Source organism: Taudactylus pleione, unplaced genomic scaffold (genome assembly GCF_031769625.1).
Source record: "Taudactylus pleione unplaced genomic scaffold, aTauple2 ptg000122l, whole genome shotgun sequence".
Classification (NCBI taxonomy): Eukaryota; Metazoa; Chordata; class Amphibia; order Anura; family Myobatrachidae; genus Taudactylus; species Taudactylus pleione.
The window spans coordinates 9,591,725-9,610,141 of NW_028284524.1; the positions used below are offsets into that span (position 1 = coordinate 9,591,725).

Genomic DNA, 18,417 nt, shown 5'->3' on the forward strand with positions numbered 1-18,417 from the left:
TATTGCCTCTGGAGGTGCACCTATCATTGACTTGGTGGCTTCAGACAACTCATCTCACCAAGGGCCGCCCCTTTTATATCCCGGACTGGGTCCTTCTCACGACGGATGCCAGTCTTCGGAGTTGGGGGGCGGTGACGGGTCCTCTTTCACTTCAGGGACGTTGGACAGCGGAAGAAGCGGTTCTTCCCATCAATATTCTCGAACTTCGGGCCGTGTACAGGGCCTTCCAGTTGTCCAGTCATGCTATTAACGGAAGAGCATTACAAATTCAGTCCAACAACGCCACCACAGTGGCGTACATCAACCGTCAAGGAGGAACACGCAGTCGAGCAGCGATGTTGGAGATGTCACACATCCTGTCCTGGGCGGAGTGCCACCTTCTGGCCATCTCGGCAGTCTTCATTCTAGGAATTCAGAACTGGGAAGCGGACTTCCTCAGCCGTCACGACGTGCTTCCCGGGGAATGGTCCCTTCATCCAGAGATCTTTCAACTGCTCGTGGGCAAGTGGGGACTGCCGGAGGTGGATCTCATGGCTTCCCGTCACAATTACAAATTGCCAGTGTACGGGTCCAGCACAAGAGATGCCGGCGCAACCCTAGTGGATGCACTGTCAATGAACTGGACATTTCAATTAGCGTATCTCTTCCCTCCGATAGCCTTGATGCCTCGGGTCCTCCGGAAATTCAAAGAAGACGGCGGCACGCTTCTGCTGGTGGCACCAGCTTGGCCCAGACGTCCCTGGTCCTCCGGATTCAACCTCCCTTTGTTCCACCAGTGGCTCCTTGGGATTTGGCTGTGGTCCTTCGGGCCTTGCAGGGTACTCCGTTTGAGCCTCTAGAGTCAGTGGAGCTAAAGTGGATGACACTTAAGTGTTGTTTTTCTCCTGGCAATTGCTTCAGCCAGAAGGGTTTCAGAACTAAGCGCACTCTCTTGCCGTTCGCCTTTTCTGATTTTTCACCAGGACAGGGTGGTTCTACGTACCTGTCTGGATTTTCTTCCTAAGGTTGTCTCCAAGTTCCACATTAATCAAGAAATTGTGGTGCCGGCATTTCAGTCACCTGATGAGGCTTCATTAGATGTTGTCCGTGCTCTCAAGGTTTATATTGATCGCACTAGTTCCGTTCGCAGGTCTTATTCTTTGTTTGTCCTCTTTGGTTTTCATAAGAGGGGTTGGCCTGCCAACAAGCAAACTTTAGCCCGTTGGCTTCGTTTAGTTATTTGTGATGCTTATTCCCAGGCAGGGTTATCTGTCCCAACCTCTGTTAAGGCTCATTCCACTCGGTCTGTGGGTCCCTCGTGGGCTGCTGGCCGTGGCGCCTCAGCTGTTCAGCTGTGTAAGGCAGCCACTTGGTCTTCCATACAGACTTTTGTACGATTTTATAAGTTTGACACGTTCGCCTCTCAGGATGCATCCTTCGGGTGCCGGATTCTCCTTTCAGCACAGGAGCGTCCCCGCCCTTAGTTAAACTGCTTTGGGACATCCCCAAGGTCAACCTTGTGAACCCCCTATGGAACCTGAAGTAGAAAACAAGAGATATGGTAAGAACTTACCTTTGTTATCTCTGTTTCTACGAGGTACATAGGGTCCACAGGGCGCTCGCCCTGACGCACCTGGCTACAAATGGGCTCTGTGGCTGGTCACCGGTTTTCCATCTCCCTTTCTGTGAGTATGGTTCTTGTGTGTTCCAGTCTTCCTTCTCTCTGTTTTTTTTTTTTTTAATCTCCTCCGGCCTTGGCTACTTACCAACTGAGGTGCCTGTGGCTGGGGCGGGGTATGTAGGAGGATGGACCCAGTGCATCCTGGGAGCAGCAAAGCTTTAACTGGGTGGTGCCCGTGGATCCAGATCCAGCTATACCCCAAGGTCAACCCTGTGGACCCTATGGACCTCGTAGAAACAGAGATAACAAAGGTAAGTTCTTACCATGTCTCTTGTTTTGGATATAAACATTGGTTCCCTGCAACCGATGTTTACCGATGTTTTTTTTTTAAGCAAACTGCATTTAAACATTTAATAGACTAATAAACTGTTAAAATAAGCTTATACTACGGCTATCTTCATGGAGGCAAGCAGTGTATATATACAACAAGTCCCTTAGGGTGGCACTCCAAAAATTTCAACAGCGTTGCAGGTGCCCTCCAGTGAAGCCATATACAGGCCTCATACACACAGTCCCAGTCGGCGGCACTCTGACGTTCCGGAGCTTCTTTTATTGCTCCTTCATCATTACCTAGATGAAGGAGCAATAAAAGAAGCTACGAAACGCCGGTGATCTTTTCACGTTATACCAGTGTTGCTTGCATTAATTCAGAGTGCCGCCGACTGGGACTATATATATATATATATATATACACAAAGCAGCACAAGAGGGTGTTTGTTTTCTAGGTGGCATTTTAAATTAGATGTGTTTGCACATGTTTTAATGGCTGTTTTGGGCTCATTGTCTTTCCTATCAAAGTGTTTCCACAAATGACCTTTGGGTGGTGCCGTGTTATTGTTATTGTCAGTACTCACTACTAGTGACATACAGTATTGCACGAGTGTTGCGTGTTACTGCTGGCAGGGCACTGGCAGTGTAGCTGGCTGATCCTGTTGTTGGTGATAGTGGTACAGTACCTTAATGTCCTCGACCTCCACAAACAAGTATCACTGACAGACTTCCTTCTCACACTCTTCCTCAATTTAATTTATCTTGTCCATTTTTACAGATTTTACTCTTTTCAGAGCCTCCTCCTTTTTTTTTTTTTCTCTTCTCCACCCTCAACTTAAGTCTCTGTCTATATCATGACAAACGCACTCTGGACCTCATTCAGAGGCGCTTGCAAAATGCGAGCGCTCGCTCCGAATGAGGGCGGCCGCATCTATTTTCTGACCCGGCCTCCTGGCCGCTCGTTAGGCTGTGGGTGACCACCCACAGCTTTAGCGAGCGGCCAGAGTGATGGTCGCAATGGTCAAGACCATCGCGACCATCGGGGCTTGCGACGACACCCTTGTGGTAGGGTCTCGTCTATCGCAAGCCCCAGTGAGCTTTCGGCTCTATTAGAGCCGGAAGCTCACCACTGACATCACGAGTTATGTCAGTGGACCCGCCCCCAAAGGGCAGGCGTTCCGTCGGGAACGCCTCCGTTTGTGTAGCCACCCCCCCGCCCCGCCTACAAAACGGGGCGAGCTGTCGATCACCATCGACAGCCGTCCCTTTTGTAGTGAGTCCCGGAACAAGAGAATTTCTCTTTCGCTCCGGGGCTTGCGCACGCGCAGTGCGGCTGCTGCGTGTGCGCAGGGCCTCAACATCGACCCGCTTGCGAGCGGGTCTGAATGAGACCCTCTGTCTTCTCAAGTCCTACCTCTCGCTCTCTCAGCTCCTCACCAATGATGTCATGCCAGACACTTGGCACCGCTAGGTGTGTCCTGCACACGCAGTGAGTGACTGACAGTGACACTGTGAGACTGACAGCTCAGTTACCAATAGCTGCAGCAGTCAGACACCCCAAGCAGCCAACCAGTGTCCACTGAGAGCAGCACCAATGACACTGAGCCAGGGGTGAGACTGTCCTATGTGCTGCTGCTAATTGGCTGACCAGAATGTCTCTCTCTCTGTCAGCCACCACCCCCAGCAGCAGCATGCACACAGCAGCCATAGCCCAGTCAGGGTTTTGTACTCTATTCTTAAGTTGTAACTGACTATAAAACAAGGAGAGAGCCAGCTGGCAGCCCAAAGCAGTGATAGCACCACAGTGTTACAATAAAAAAAAAAAACATTGGAAAAGCAGGGAAAAACATTTGGGGAGAAATCTTGCGATGGTACTGAAACATTGAATCAAAACCATTTAACCGATGTTTCCGATGAAACATCAAATGATTCCCATCCCTAGTCCAGGTGCAGGAGTGGCGCTGTCAGGCGATGCCGGTCATTCCCTAAGCCAAGGGCAGAGGAGACCGCAGCGTCCCGTATGCTTCCATGACAGCAGCGCTGTGCTGACGCAAAGTCTCAGCGCCGTTCATGGACCCGGGCAGTCCCCTGTCGGGCTTTCCTTTCTTCTCCGTAAGCAAAGAGTCAGCTATGGGGAACGCTAGAAAGCTTATTTGTGAGCCCTTCATAACATGCAAGTGGACCATGTACTTAAAAAATCCCCTGGTAGACCTTCTAAAAAAATTGCATAAAGACACTCATAGGGGTGAGAAGAAGAAACTGATAATGAACAAGACACAGAGGGGTATTCAATATGGGAGCGAAAAGTCTGTGCTGGACTTTTCGCTCCACATCGGAGATTTTCCAGGGATAAAGTATAGGGCACGCGCCCGCTTTATCCCCGTATTCAATATAAAAGCTACGAAAACGGGACCCGGCGAAGTGGGATCTGCGAAAAAATATGACATTTTCCTGGAATAAATTGTAGGACCCCCCCTAAAACTGTAAAAATATGGGGGATCACTATGGGTACCCCCGTTTTAGCCTGCAAATGAAAGTCGGGGATTTAAATAGCGGCTGCAGGTGTTTTTTTTCCGACATTGAAGAAGTGTTGCAGAAGAGCTCTTAGGTTATTTTTTTCGTTTTTTCTAGTGGTCCCATCAAATTTGGGGTACATGAAAATGGGTACTAGCATATTTTTAAGTCCCTAAAGTCTTTATTTAAAAATTCTACAAATACCGTGTTTCCCCGATAATAAGACCTACCCCGAAAATAAGCCCTACCCTTACTTTTGTAACCCGGTCTAAATTAAGCCCTACCCAGAAAATAAGACCTACCAAAATCCCATTTTGAGCTGGGAACGCTTCAAAGCCTAGCGTTCCCAGTCATGCAGTGCGCGGGTGACATCATGACGTCACCCGCGCGCTGAGGATCCTGTGTGGTCGCGCCTGCTGGATCATGTTAGATCCAGTCAGCGCGCAAGTGAGAGGGACATCCCGGACGGCGGCGAGTCAGGTAAATACTGTACTGGTGGGTGGGGGATCAATTACAGGGGGGCTTGCAATGCAATAAGGGAGGCTGCATAATGGACACTGCTACATGGGGGGTCTGCATAAGCGGCACTGCTACTGTAAAAGGGAGGCTGCATAAGGGACACTGCTACAGGGCGGGCCTGCATAAGGGGCACTTCTACAAGGGGGCCTGCATAAGGGGAACTGATGTCAATGTTAATTAAAATAAGACCTACCCCGAAAATAAGCCCTATGGTGTTTTTTTTAACAAAAAAAAAAATAACACAGTGTCTTATTATCGGGGAAACACGGTATGCACCTGCCGCTAATGACCTATTCTAGAAAACACCTGCCGCATACTTGCAGAATAGCCTTGAACCTATTTCCCTATTTTTAAACACTTTTTTCCCTTTTTTTTTTTTTCACCCCAAATTTCAAATAATTTTTTTGGGGTGTCCCTATTTTATTTTAAAACGACATCCCCAGGGATGCAGGCTATTTTTTTTAAGCCTGCACCCCTAAACCCCAATTTTGCACTTTTTTTCGCCACCTTTTCAGTGGTGAAAAGTTATCCCCGGTTTTTTTTCAAAGACTTTTCGAACCTGCGAAAAGTCTTTGAAATTGAATACGGTGTAAAACCAAAACCAGCGAAAATGACGTCATCGGTGCGAAATTATCGCAAAAAATTACTTTTCGCTCCATATTGAATACCCCGGACATCAGTGAAACTGATACATCCAATTGTGATGCCTATGAGTCAAAATGCGAGATGGGTTTGCACACTAGAGCCCTCATTCAGAGCCGTACGCTCTGAGCAGAGCGCACGCTCTGAATGAGGGCCGGCCTCCATGAAAATGGAGCGTCCTTCTGGACGCTCGTATAGCTGTGGGTGACCACCCACAGGCTATACGAGCGTGCAGTTTGATGGCCGCGATGGTCTTGACCATCGCGACCATCAAAACTGCGAGCCGGAGCCTGCGGTTGAGGTTTTCAACCGCAAGCTCTGGAGTGATTTTGGCTCTATCAGAGCCAAGATCACTCCCACTGACATCACTAGTGATGTCAGTGGGCCGGCTTCTGACGGGAGGCGTTCCCGTGGGAACGCCCCTGTCAGGGAGGCACGCCCCCGGCACGCCTACCAAAGGGGGCGTGCTGTCAATCAACATCGACAGCACGCCCCGTTTGATCAGACACAACAAGCGAAGGACTTTCCTTCGCTCGTCGCGTCTGGCGCATGCGCACGACGGAGCTCCCTCCGTCGTGCGCATGCTCAGTCCAGAACATCGACCCACTTGCGAGCGGACAGCCGCTCGCGAGTGGGTCTGAATCAGGCCTTAGATGCGTATGCAAACCCATAAACCCCAATTCTGCACTTTTTTTCGCCACCTATTCAGTGGTGAAAAGTTATCCCCGTTTTTTTTCAAAGACTTTTCGAACCTGCGAAAAGTCTTTGAAATTGAATACGGTGTAAAACCAAAACCAGCAAAAATGACGTCATCGGTGCGAAATTATCACAAAAAATGACTTTTCGCTCCATATTGAATACCCCAGACATCAGTGAAACTGATACATCCAATTGTGATGCCTATGAGTCAAAATGCGAGATAGGTTTGCACACTAGATGCGTATGCAAATTTCGGCAAGACAAGCGATCACACGGCAAGGCATTAGCACGTCCACTATGTCTTACTGTACGATCGCATTGTGTATGCAGACGCCCACCAGCCAGTCTTAAGACGCCCACTTGCGCACGTCCTCTCCAGGAAGTGTATGTAACTATCGGTACATCGGGTACCATCGGATGCGAACGCAGCGCTTGTGGTTGACTATACCCTACCTCAAGCACTGCGAGCACTTCAGTGTGAAATACATCCAAGTTACGTGTACTATGAGGCCTCTGAAACGGAGTTAAAACGCTCAGGCACACCTGAGTTCGCCCCTCCACTCCCCCGTTTCTAGTGGCCAGCCCTTGTCACCACCCACAAACGGCTTCTCCTGTCACTGATTGTGCAGGGCAGTCTGTGTGCGGGGAGCGTGCACTTACTGAGCGGTCACAGTGGTTCGTGCACTCGCATTGCGATCCGTACACATGCGCAGAATGCATACAATCGGCTGGCTACGTGCGAGCGCATCATAGCGAATCTGAATTGGGCCCATAGTTCCAACATAGAGATTTGTTACACTATTATACTTGAGTCTGTTGGGGTTATGCTACATTCTGGACTGAGGTGCATCTATGTTTACATTAAAGTGTGACAGTCACAGGTTAGGTTCCTATGACAGGAGGAGGCCTTGTTGGTTTTTCTGTTCCGTATCTTTTGATAATTTCATTACTCTGACAGGTACCTTCATGATTGTCCTAGTCCTCTAGCCTCGCTGTATAGGATGCTTCCCGATATTGGTAGCTCGCTCTACCTGGGTGGCTGTTGCATCCGTGATTCTTAACTGCTTGGTTATCCTAGTTGTTTTCATACTATGTTCGGGCCAGAAGCTGGTACTGACTACACACTTCCATCACGTTGGAAGTCATCTGTTTGTGTTTTTTTGCTGTGGTTTTCTTTTCTACTGTTGCCAGTGGACTTCGCCTGGGCTTGCTGAAGGGCTCCAGTTGCTGTTTTATCCCTCTGTTTCCAGAATGGGTTGTACTGCTGTCTGAACCTCTGCAAGGAGTTGTAGTCTTAATCCTCTTGATGCCGCCTCTGCCTCATGCCCAGTGGGATCTCCACTCGGAGACTTCTGCGATCTAACTCTTCCACTGATTGAAAACCCCCTAATTAGTTGGACCTCAGGAATGGTCCTGGTCGACTGTTCGGTTCTTGGCTTTGGCCTTCATGTATACTCTTAGAGAAGTCTGTGGACAGGATCAGCTCTGAATTTGTAGATTTGTATAATTCTACATATATCAATATGATTTTTTATGGCTGGCAGTGCTGGGATTCTACTGTCTTCGACTGTTGCATCTTCCTGTTTTAGATTCTGTTCACGTGTTACTGCCCTTCTATGGATTCTTCTTGGGGCTCTCTGCTACCAACGGTCAGGGTTGGTTTGTTTCCAGCTGCGATTACGGTGTTCTGACGCCTCTCATCTGTGTCCTCTAGATAGCTGTTCTGTCCCATTCGACTTGCACTGTATGTGGTGGAACTTCCTGTGGCTGTTCAGCGAGGAGTTTTGATTGTCTCCTGTGCTTTCCGACGCTTGGTCCTCAGCTCTTGCTTTTCACTTGGGCCTACGGTTCTTGGCGGTCCGTTTCAGTTTGGCCGTGAGGTCGGCAAGTTCTCAGCGCTTCACGCCAGGGAGGTTGGTTTTGGGACGTCCCCACTGTCTTGAGCTCCAGTGTCCTCTAGTGGATGAAGGAGAAAACAGGATTTTGGTGCTTGTCAATAAATCCCTTTCTCCGATTCCACAGGGGACACTGAACGCCCACCCAGCGCTGCATACCTACCATTTTGTTTGGTTCCTTTATATGGTTGTGTGTCTGCATGTGTTCCCTGCAGTGGGTTCCTATGTTCTCCTTCAGTTGGTGTTGTTCCGTTCTGTGGACTTCTCCTTCTCCTCATTTTCCTGTTGTCCTCCGTCTCCTCTTGGGCTCAGCTTCTTAAACTGGGGCTGATGGGGCATAGAGGGGGAGGAGCCAGTCACACTTCTAAATAATTTTAAGTACCAGGCTCTACTCTACCACCGTCTATACCCCACTGTCTTGAGCTCCAGTGTCCCCTGTAGAATTGGAGAAAGGGATTAATCGGTAAGTACCAAAATCCTGTTTTCCATGCATTAAATTTCTGTTACTATATGCTATATGCTTTATTCAACTCTGGACACGTCTACTGAAATAAGGTTGCAGGGTCAGTACAAAACATGTCGCATTTATAAAAACAAGCATGTGATAAACAGATATATAAATAGATGACTATATATATATATATATATATATATATATATGTACACAGTCAGGTCCATAAATATTGGGACATTGACAGAATTTTCAGATTTTGGCCTCTATTCACCACCACAATGGCTTTGAAATGAAACAAACAAGATGTGCTTTAACTGCAGACTTTCAGATTTAATTTGAGGGTAATTACATCCAAATCGGGTGAACGGTGTAGGAATTAGTTTCAATATGTGCCTCCCACTTTTTAAGGGGCCAAAAGTAATGGGACTATCAACTCAAAAGCTATTTCATGGACAGGTGTAGGCTATCCCCTCGTTATTTCATTATCAATTAAGCAGGTAAAAGGTCTGGAGTTAATTCTAGGTGTGACATTTGCATTTGGAATCAGTTGCTGTCAACTCTCAATATGAGATCCAAAGAGCTGTCACTATCAGTGAAGTAAGCCATCATTAGTCTGAAAAATCAAAACAAACCCATCAGAGAGATAACAAAAACATTAAGGGCCTCATTCAGAGGCGGTCGGAGGATGCAAGCGGTCACTCAGAAACTGGGCGGCCGCTTGCATCCTGACCGGCCGCCTCTGTTTCAGTCGTTAGGCTGTGGGTTAACACCCACAGCTCTAACGACCGCTAGGGTGATGGTCGCGATGGTCATTGACCATCGCGACCATCGGGGCTTACGACGAGACCCTAGGGTAGGGTCTCACTTGTCGTAAGCCCCGGAGAGCTTCTGGCTCTGTCAGAGCCGGAAGCTCTCCACTGACATCACTAGTGATGTCAGTGGGGCCTCCCCCAAACGGCAGGCGTTCCCATGGGAACACCTCCATTTGGGCTGCCACCCCCCCGGCCCGCCTTCCAAACGGGGCGAGCTGTCAATCAACATCGACAGCTCGCCCCCTTTGGAAAGAGACCCGCTACGACCAGTGCTGTCGGTCGTAGCGGGTCTCACGCATGCGCACGAAGGAGCCGGCTCCCTCGTGCGCATGTGCACTAGACAAACATCGAGGTGGCCGTACGGTCGTAGACCGTACGGCCGATTCTGAATACAGCCCTAGGTGTGGCCAAATCAACTGTTTGGAACATTCTTAAAAAGAAAGAACGCACCGGAGAGCTCAGCAACACCAAAAGACCCGGGAAGACCACGGAAAACAACTGTGGTGGATGACAGAAGAATTATTTCCCTGGTGAAGAAAAATCCCTTCACAACAGTTGGCCAAATCAAGAACACTCTCCAGGAGGTAGATGTATATGTGTCAAAGTCAACAATCAAGAGAAGATTTCACAAGAGTGAATATAGAGGGTTCACCACAAGATGCAAACCATTGGTGAGCCACAAAAACAGGAAGACCAGATTAGAGTTTGCTAAACAACATCTAAAAAAGCCATTACAGTTCTGGAACAACATTCTATTGACAGATGAGACACCAGAGTGATGGGAAGAGAAGAGAAGATAAGGAACTGCTCATGATCCAAAACATACCACCTCATCAGTGAAGCATGGTGGTAGTAGTGTCATGGCGTGGGCATGTATGGCTGCCATGGATCTGGTTCCCTTGTATTTATTGATGATGTGACTGCTGACAAAAGCAGCAGAATGAATTCTGAAGTGTTTCAGCCAATATTATATGCTCATATTCAGTCAATTGCTTCAGAACTCATTGGACAGTGCTTCACAGTGCAGATGGACAATGACCCGAAGCATATTGCAAAAGCAACCAAAGAGTTTTTTAAGGCTAAAAAGTGTAATGTTATGCAATGGCCAAGTCAATCCCCTGACCTGAATCCGATTGAGCATGCATTTCACTTGATGAAGACAAAACTGAAGGGAAAATGCCCCAAGAACAAGCAGGAACTGAAGACATTTGCAGTAGAGGCCTGGCAGAGCATCACCAGGGATGAAACCCAGCGTCTGGTGATGTCTATGCGTTCCATACTTCAGGCTGTAATTGCCTGCAAAGAATTTGCAACAAAGTATTAAAAAGTGAAAGTTAGATTTAGGATTGTTTAGTTTGTCCCATTACTTTTGGCCCCTTAAAAAGTGGGAGGCACATATAGAAACCGTTGTAATTCCTACACCCGATTTGGATGTAATTGCCCGCAAATTAAATCTGAAAGTCTGCAGTTAAATCACATCTTGTTTGTTTCATTTCAAAACCATTGTGGTGGTGAATAGATGCCAAAATATGAAAATTCTGTCAATGTCCCAATATTTATGGACCTGACTGTATATATATGAGAGAGATAGCTATCTAATATATATTAAGTAACTATTTCTAAAAATTTCATAGATGTTGCAGCTACACTAAGCTGGATTCATGGTACATTCTAATATGTTCAATTTCAATTCATTCTCTACCACTAAAGGAGGGAGATCCTGCGTGATGTGTCCTTCACTGTGATGCCGGGACAGACAGTCGCACTGGTGAGCACTTTGCTTATCACGTAACCAGCGCATTTCGCTTACAGAGCACCACTGTTGCACAGTATAACTGCCAGAGGTGACGTTTATGAGATGGTGCTAAACAAACAAAATTCACAGACAGAATCGCTATGCAAAATCTATATACATTGCAGTCTTATACCAACCTTTGCTTTATTCTAATTATTGGTATCCAATACTCCCATTTATTCCTATCACACAAGCCAAGAGAGCACAGAGAGTGTGATTGTGTAACCCTGAGCAGCTCATTTGTGCTACTATATTCCTGCATTCTAGAGAGACTGATCTGATCTCTTGATTTCAGACCATTTGTTTCCTCTCACAGGTGGGACCGTCTGGCTCTGGGAAAAGTACCATCATACGACTTCTTTTCCGTTTTTATGATGTCAAAGGTGGCAGCATCAGGATTGATGGGCAGGACATCTCCACGGTGAGTGGGCACATGTATTTAAGGCATACAAAAGCTAATTATAAACATCTGGGTGACGTTGCATTGTAGAAGCTGTCTGTAAGATCAAGGGCTAGGGACAGGAACACAATTCCAAGGGTTAGATCTGCAACTTGGCCTTTGTTTATTTTATAAGAGTGACTCTTGCAATGGTGTTTTGGCCATTGGGAGTACCGTAACTGAATTTAGGGCCCACAGTCACATCAGAAAGTATAATGTTTCCTGTAAAGCTATAGTATATCCATAATCTGTGTAGGCCCTTTACACATTTTTTGAGAATCACATTTAAAGCCAGCCTGTTATGTAATTGATTAGCTTGTACATACAGTATAATAAACAATACATTGCTGTATCTTTCTGTTGCTTTGTTTTATGTACTTTTTAAAACAGCTCTGTGTCCTCAGTAGGAATACAGAAAAATAAAACTATATACTCTGTTAAGCTTGCAGGAGGGTATTTACAAACCAATAGAGTTGTCTGAAGGTAGGAAATCTCTTTGAAGTTTTGTGCTGTATATTGATTAGTCATTTGACCTTTTACTTGATTCTCTCCTTGGCTCTAGGTGCTGCAGGCTTCCCTTCGATCTCACATTGGTGTGGTACCCCAAGACACAGTACTATTTAATGATACAATCCGCAACAATATTCGCTATGGACGCGTCAGTGCCACAGATGAGGAGGTGGAAGACGCAGCAGCGGCAGCTGACATCCATGAACGGATCCTCTCTTTCCCTGATGGTGGGTGACTATCCAAAGACCAATCCCAGAATCACTTTCTATGATATGATTCTCTTGTTTACAGAATCTATATGGGGTCCATGCCAATAAATAACGGCTGAGGTATTTTGGCACCTGCTGATTAAATCCCATACAGTACCACTAGGGGGAGCCTGTTTGAATTCCATAGTGGGTCTGTGTGATGTGTTCAGAAGCATTTATAGTCTCTTTGTATATGACGACAGACATAATTTGACATTTAAAATCGTATTGCACAGTTTAAACAGTAGATTTAAGTCCACTAGGTCTCAGGGTAACATTTAGGCTCTGAGTAAATAATGTTTCTATTATCTCTGCAGGGTATAACACACAAGTCGGAGAACGTGGTCTGAAGCTCAGTGGCGGAGAGAAGCAACGAGTCGCCATTGCTAGAACCATTCTAAAGGCTCCACAAATTGTGCTGCTAGATGAGGTGAGTGTCATACTTACTCTAAAGGGGTTTTCCAATTGCTTGGGGTGGAGGTATTTATGCAAACCATCTTCAGAGGGCAGTAAAGTCCAGGACCTCTGCTGTGATGCAGTAGGAGAGCTGACTAACCCATCATATGACTAGAAAGGCTAGTCGGCTAATGATTTAATAGACAGCCAATTATCATCATAATACTCCATTCGGAGGCTCTCTCACTTTGTTAAAGGATAAGTCCCCAATTATAGATAGTACCATCCCTACTGCATTGGTCAAACAGAAGAGATCTCAGTAAGGGATCCCTCCCCCTACCCACCTTCTTGGTCTACCATCTGTTATCTCACACTGACTGTTCATGTTTTCCTCCCCAGGCTACTTCTGCATTGGACACTGAAACTGAGCGCAACATCCAAGCTTCTTTGGCAAAGGTCTGCGTCAATCGGACTACAGTTGTGGTTGCTCACAGGTAAGACTACATTCTGATGTTACATTTCATCTGATTCTTTTTCTGTTATAGCGCTAGCTTAATCCACAAGCCAAAACTGGTGTTCTAAATGTGTGTCATTATATGTAGAGTAAGTTATAATGATATATAACACTAGGGATATGTAGGAACGTGCTGTAAGTAATATCTGTATAAACAGTGAGTTCTGATGTTGTGCCTTATAATCTGTGATTTCCTTTGGAAAAGTTGCATAATATAAGGAACAATGCAATCCCTATTGTCATTTCTTGTGGATATTACAAGGCTTACAGTTTCATGCTTTCACTCCTCTGTGACTTCTAATATCCCTATCATTTTACAGTATATTATCCCATTTATTAATACATTTTAATTCACCTTTGAGCCAAGCTAGTACCCAGTGGTAAGCAAGACTGCCATTATAATGGTGGGTGTTGTAAAGAGATCTACATGTAGTTTATGAACTTCCAGGATAAGAGTTGCTCCATAGAAGAACTAACCCTTACCCAATCTCCCATGTAATTAAAAGCACTTTCTTTAACTTCACGCACTCGCTTATTTCCAGGCTTTCCACCGTGATTAACGCAGATCAGATCCTGGTGCTAAAAGAAGGACAGATCATAGAGAGAGGAAGGTAAATGCCACATTGCAATATAACAGGATATCTGTGTATCTCACAACATGGTTACTGCATATAAATCTCTCTCTCCGTTTGCACTTAGACATGATGAGCTGCTTGAGAAGGGAGGTGTCTATGCTGGAATGTGGCAAAAGCAGCAGAGCGGCAATGAGTCCTCTTCTGACTCCGATTCTGAGAGAAAAGACCGAATTTCAGAGAAATCTCAGCAGCCAAAACCAGCACTGAGGAAACCTCATTAGACTATAGGGAGTGATGCCACTTTCATCAGCCCCCAGCCTGTACTGCACAGTCAGCTTGGACAATGCTGGTGGCCGCAATAGCATAGTTGTCCTCCTCAGCATTCTGTATCACAAGCGGAAGTATTATTTCCTGCAGTGATCAGGTCACCCATTATCATTGGAGACAGGAGAAAGCCATCCATGAATAACATCTACCAGTTTTGCCAACAGGAAGTAGTTAAACTATTTTACCTTTCAGGAACTGAAACCCCAAGGAATCGCTGCTATTGGGTCCAGGTCCTGTCAGAATACCTCTTGCACATCTGCAATGTGTGTGTATATCACCGAGACCGGACTGTTACCTCAGAGTTTCTATTAATCCCCTTTTTAATTCAAGTTTTGTATATTTACACGGGTGTTTGGAATAATCTACAGGTAGATGGATACATTGATATTTATTCTACAGTGTCTTCTATGGGTGGAATAATTTAATAGATTTTTTAAGATGCTTACAGTAATATGTTTAAAAGCATTACCAAGAATAAAAAAGATCAGTAGTGCACAAACCAAAACTGTATATTGACGAGTTTTCTTTAAACAGAAGTCTTTTAAATAATTCTGACTGGGATAGGAAAATTATTACATTTGTCTGGTGGATAGTGAAACTTAAAGGGAAGTTATTTAAGGTCATATATTCATCATAGATGCACACTTCAAAAACTATGCAATGGAGGTGTTACTATTATCCCATAACTGTCTTCTTAGAGCAGGCGTTGGCATTAAGTGGCACCACAGCTGCTGTTAAGCTACAAATCCCAGCATGCCCTACAGCCGTTTTAGCATGGCCAAATAACAAAATCGTTGCAGGGCCTGCTGGGATGTGTAGTTTGACAACCGCTGGAGGGCCACCCCTATCCTAGAGGGTAATAAACTAGAAGACCAGTTCATTCTCCCACCAAAGTCTCCATACAGCTCAGACAGAAGTTCATGGGCTATATTTATGTGGCGGCAGGTTTTTGTCTGTGGGAGTTAAAACGGCAATAATATTAATTGCAATGATTTTGCAGCTTAGTAAACATAGCCCTATGTGTCTGGCTGTATATTCTTTACCATTTTGAGCTGCTATTGCGGCCGTTGCACTTTACACTATTGCAGGTGGATTTGTATGGAAAGATGCTGCCATTATCAAAGAAGCACAGTTTTTTTTTTTAAATGATGAGTACATTAAAGTGTGTAAGAATGGAAGGTTCCTTATGGATAACTATCCAGTACCAATTATGCCACAGTCTGAAAGCTGAAAACACAATAACAAGATTTCATTAAGCATACTTGTAATGAGAATGGGTTATAAGGGAAGAGATGGTGACAAAAAAAGTTTCCTATCCGCACTCAGAATGTTTAAACTGTACAGAAGCCCCATTTTTATTACCGCAGAAGGTATTCTAAACCATTATGTCCCGTCAATCAGTCCATACATAACTACATATGTTCTCTTTCAACACTCACACAACCCACTGTCCCCAGACCAACATTGCTGTGTGACTGGATCATGTAGCCCACCAAGAACCTCTGCAATCTGGATGGGCCAAACTGCAATATGTACAGTACCATTTATCCTTATGTATCAAATTTCTATTCTCTCTAGATTGTAAACTTGTGAGCAGTGCCCTCTTACCTCTTTGTCTGTCTGTTATTCCTTAGTCTCCTTTTTACTTTTTTGTTTACAATTGTAAAGCCCAGCAGAATATACTGTCTTTAAACATAAGTAAATGTTAATAAATTATACCTTCAGAGGTGGTGCTATATACAGCATACAGTGGGGGTGCCATTTGCCCAATGTGGGGCCAGTGTCAGACTGGGGCATGCAGGGCCCACCAGAGGAACGCAACAGTAGAGGCCCCTCACAGTTACCCGACTAAAGGGGTGTGGCCAGTCACCAGAGAAGAAAGGCAAGCCACTAGAAGAGTGCCTGTGGTCTGCTCATGTAATAAAGTGTCCTCATTCATCTTTTGCTGCAGTTGCACCAAACAGCCCATCTGGTGCTCCTAAGCCTGTGAGACTCTATTAGCGTTTTTTTAAGGTTCTTGTCTGCCGAAGATGCGACTAGGACGTGCCAGGAGACTGTGCTGATTAGTTGGAAATGCGACATTTGTATATCTGTGTGAGACTGAGTCAATCAGCATGCAAAGTGCTACGATGTAGCAGCCACAGCTTTTTTCCACGCCAAGTTTCGTTTTCAGCCTCTGTTGCACACAGATATACCTGTGTCGCATATAAAATGAATCAGCACAGTCTCCTGCACCACTTCGCCACTTTTGCAATTTTGGCAAAAATAGACGGACGCTAGCAGAGTTGCACAGGACCTGGTGGCTCACTCACGCGGGGGCATATCGCGCTACATGGCGTTTTGAGTCTAGATCAGCAAGGATACATCTGTACATTTCAATTGCTATTTTCAAATCCTCAGCTTCCAGCTTAAAGTCAGTCAATGAATAATCATTACAGCCAGGAAGCTAAAGATTGAAAAACAATGACTTAAGAAAATAGTGATGCAGCACTGGCGAGTTACCGTGGCATTCGCATAACTAGTACCAGAAAAAAAGGAAATAATGTTATTAGTTTAAATAAGTTAAAAACATTTTATACAAGTTCTATATTATCTAAGTTTGAAATACTAAAAAATAAGTTACATTTAGATACTAACCTAGTTAATGTAATGTTAATGTAATATCTTTATTTAGTCTTCCTAACTCTAATTTAGGGCCATCACGTGCCAGCAATTGTGATAATTGTTCTGTTTAATATATTGCTACAGCCTACACCCCAACTCCCACCATCATCACAAATTCAGTCTTGTAATAACGAAAAAGAAGGTCAAGACATTGGCTAGATTCATTTTGCCTAAATGGGAATGGGGGGTTGTTTGGGCAAGTTGCTAGACTCGTGAATTAAAAGAGCCTCAAATAAAATATTAACTTTACCATGGCTATTGGTGCCCACTTCTGTCTCTCCCCACTGTTGCTTATATCCTACCTTACTCTACTGCATACATGGGTGGGGGACAAGCAGGCACAGTCTTGTTGGTTTAGTGTAAAGATCAGCTGGGACACTTCTGCTCGATTCCTGCATTCTGCGCTTGCGTATGACACGCGAACACTCCACTGCGATCACAGTGACGACGCAGACCCATCACAGAGTGATTGACATGAAGTATTGTTTGTGGGTGGTGATGGGGGGAGGGGGGTGGTAGGGGAAACGCAGGCGTGCCAGTGTGTTCGAACGCCGTTACAGGGGCGTGCATAAATTAACCACTGTGATGCCATATGGAGCTTGGGCTTTCACAGCGTGCAATGAGGTTAGGAATTTCTGAGTAGGGCCAGAGCTTCTGCAAGTGTGCGTGAGGCTGCGATGGTACTCGATTGTACCGATGTTTTCACAATCCTGCTAAACATTACGGATGTGTGTAAAGTGGACGTCCTTATGTTGTGCTGAGATTGCATTGTGTTCGCAGTGGATTAGCATACTATCGCAGTTTTACTGCGTGCGTAATCACTATTGCATTCGCAGTTAAGTTCCGTAGTGCATCAGGCCCTGTGTTGTTTCTGATAAGGTATAATAATTTTGATGGAAAATATTGACATAAATAAAATTAAAAAGGAGTGTTGCTTGTGTGAAGAAAGGAACAAACAGAGATGTAAATCAGGTCCCTTTATTGAGTCAAATGATACACTGCCACAATATAATTTGCCATGGCTCTTCCAATGTTGCAAACTATCAAGAATATCAATATATGACATTTGTGGGTGGGGACCGATGCTCTCTCTTGCACAAGGCACTAAAAAGGCTAGTTACACGGCTCCAGAGCTGGGAGATTGTGGGAAGCTGAAACAGGATGATCCCAGGGCAGGAGCACTGTACTATTAAAGATGATTCCCCTTTGTAGAGCAGTAAAGAGGTGCATAAGCTTCAAAGATGAGAGAGGAGAGACAGTAAAAGCCAATGAAATCTCCTTAGTGTTACAGCTGCTGACCTTACACATTGCTGGTCAAGCCAGAAAACACAGAACTCCCACAGCTCTTGTGGATGCATCTCTTCCAAACTGCAAGTGTACCAGGCAAAGCGGAATCCTTCAGTCCAGCATCATGCAGGAGAAGGGGGAAAGGTGTCCACCCCCGAAGCATATGCATTGGCACAGTAACCCGCACCTGCTGCCAT

General features: G+C 45.4%; 1 protein-coding gene across 2 annotated transcripts in view; it reads left to right on the plus strand.

Moving 5' to 3' along the window:
- ABCB6 (ATP binding cassette subfamily B member 6 (LAN blood group)) overlaps positions 1-14,838 on the plus strand; it is a 57,064-nt gene extending 42,226 nt beyond the window's left edge. For both annotated transcript variants that reach the window (XM_088472338.1, XM_088472336.1), the window contains exons 14-20: positions 11,176-11,233; positions 11,577-11,681; positions 12,262-12,436; positions 12,775-12,887; positions 13,253-13,347; positions 13,910-13,978; positions 14,067-14,838. In XM_088472338.1, the coding sequence (XP_088328464.1) occupies positions 11,176-11,233; positions 11,577-11,681; positions 12,262-12,436; positions 12,775-12,887; positions 13,253-13,347; positions 13,910-13,978; positions 14,067-14,223 (772 nt within the window). In that variant the 3' untranslated portion in view covers positions 14,224-14,838. The remainder of the gene's footprint in view (positions 1-11,175; positions 11,234-11,576; positions 11,682-12,261; positions 12,437-12,774; positions 12,888-13,252; positions 13,348-13,909; positions 13,979-14,066) is intronic.
- The last annotated feature ends 3,579 nt before the right edge of the window (positions 14,839-18,417 follow it).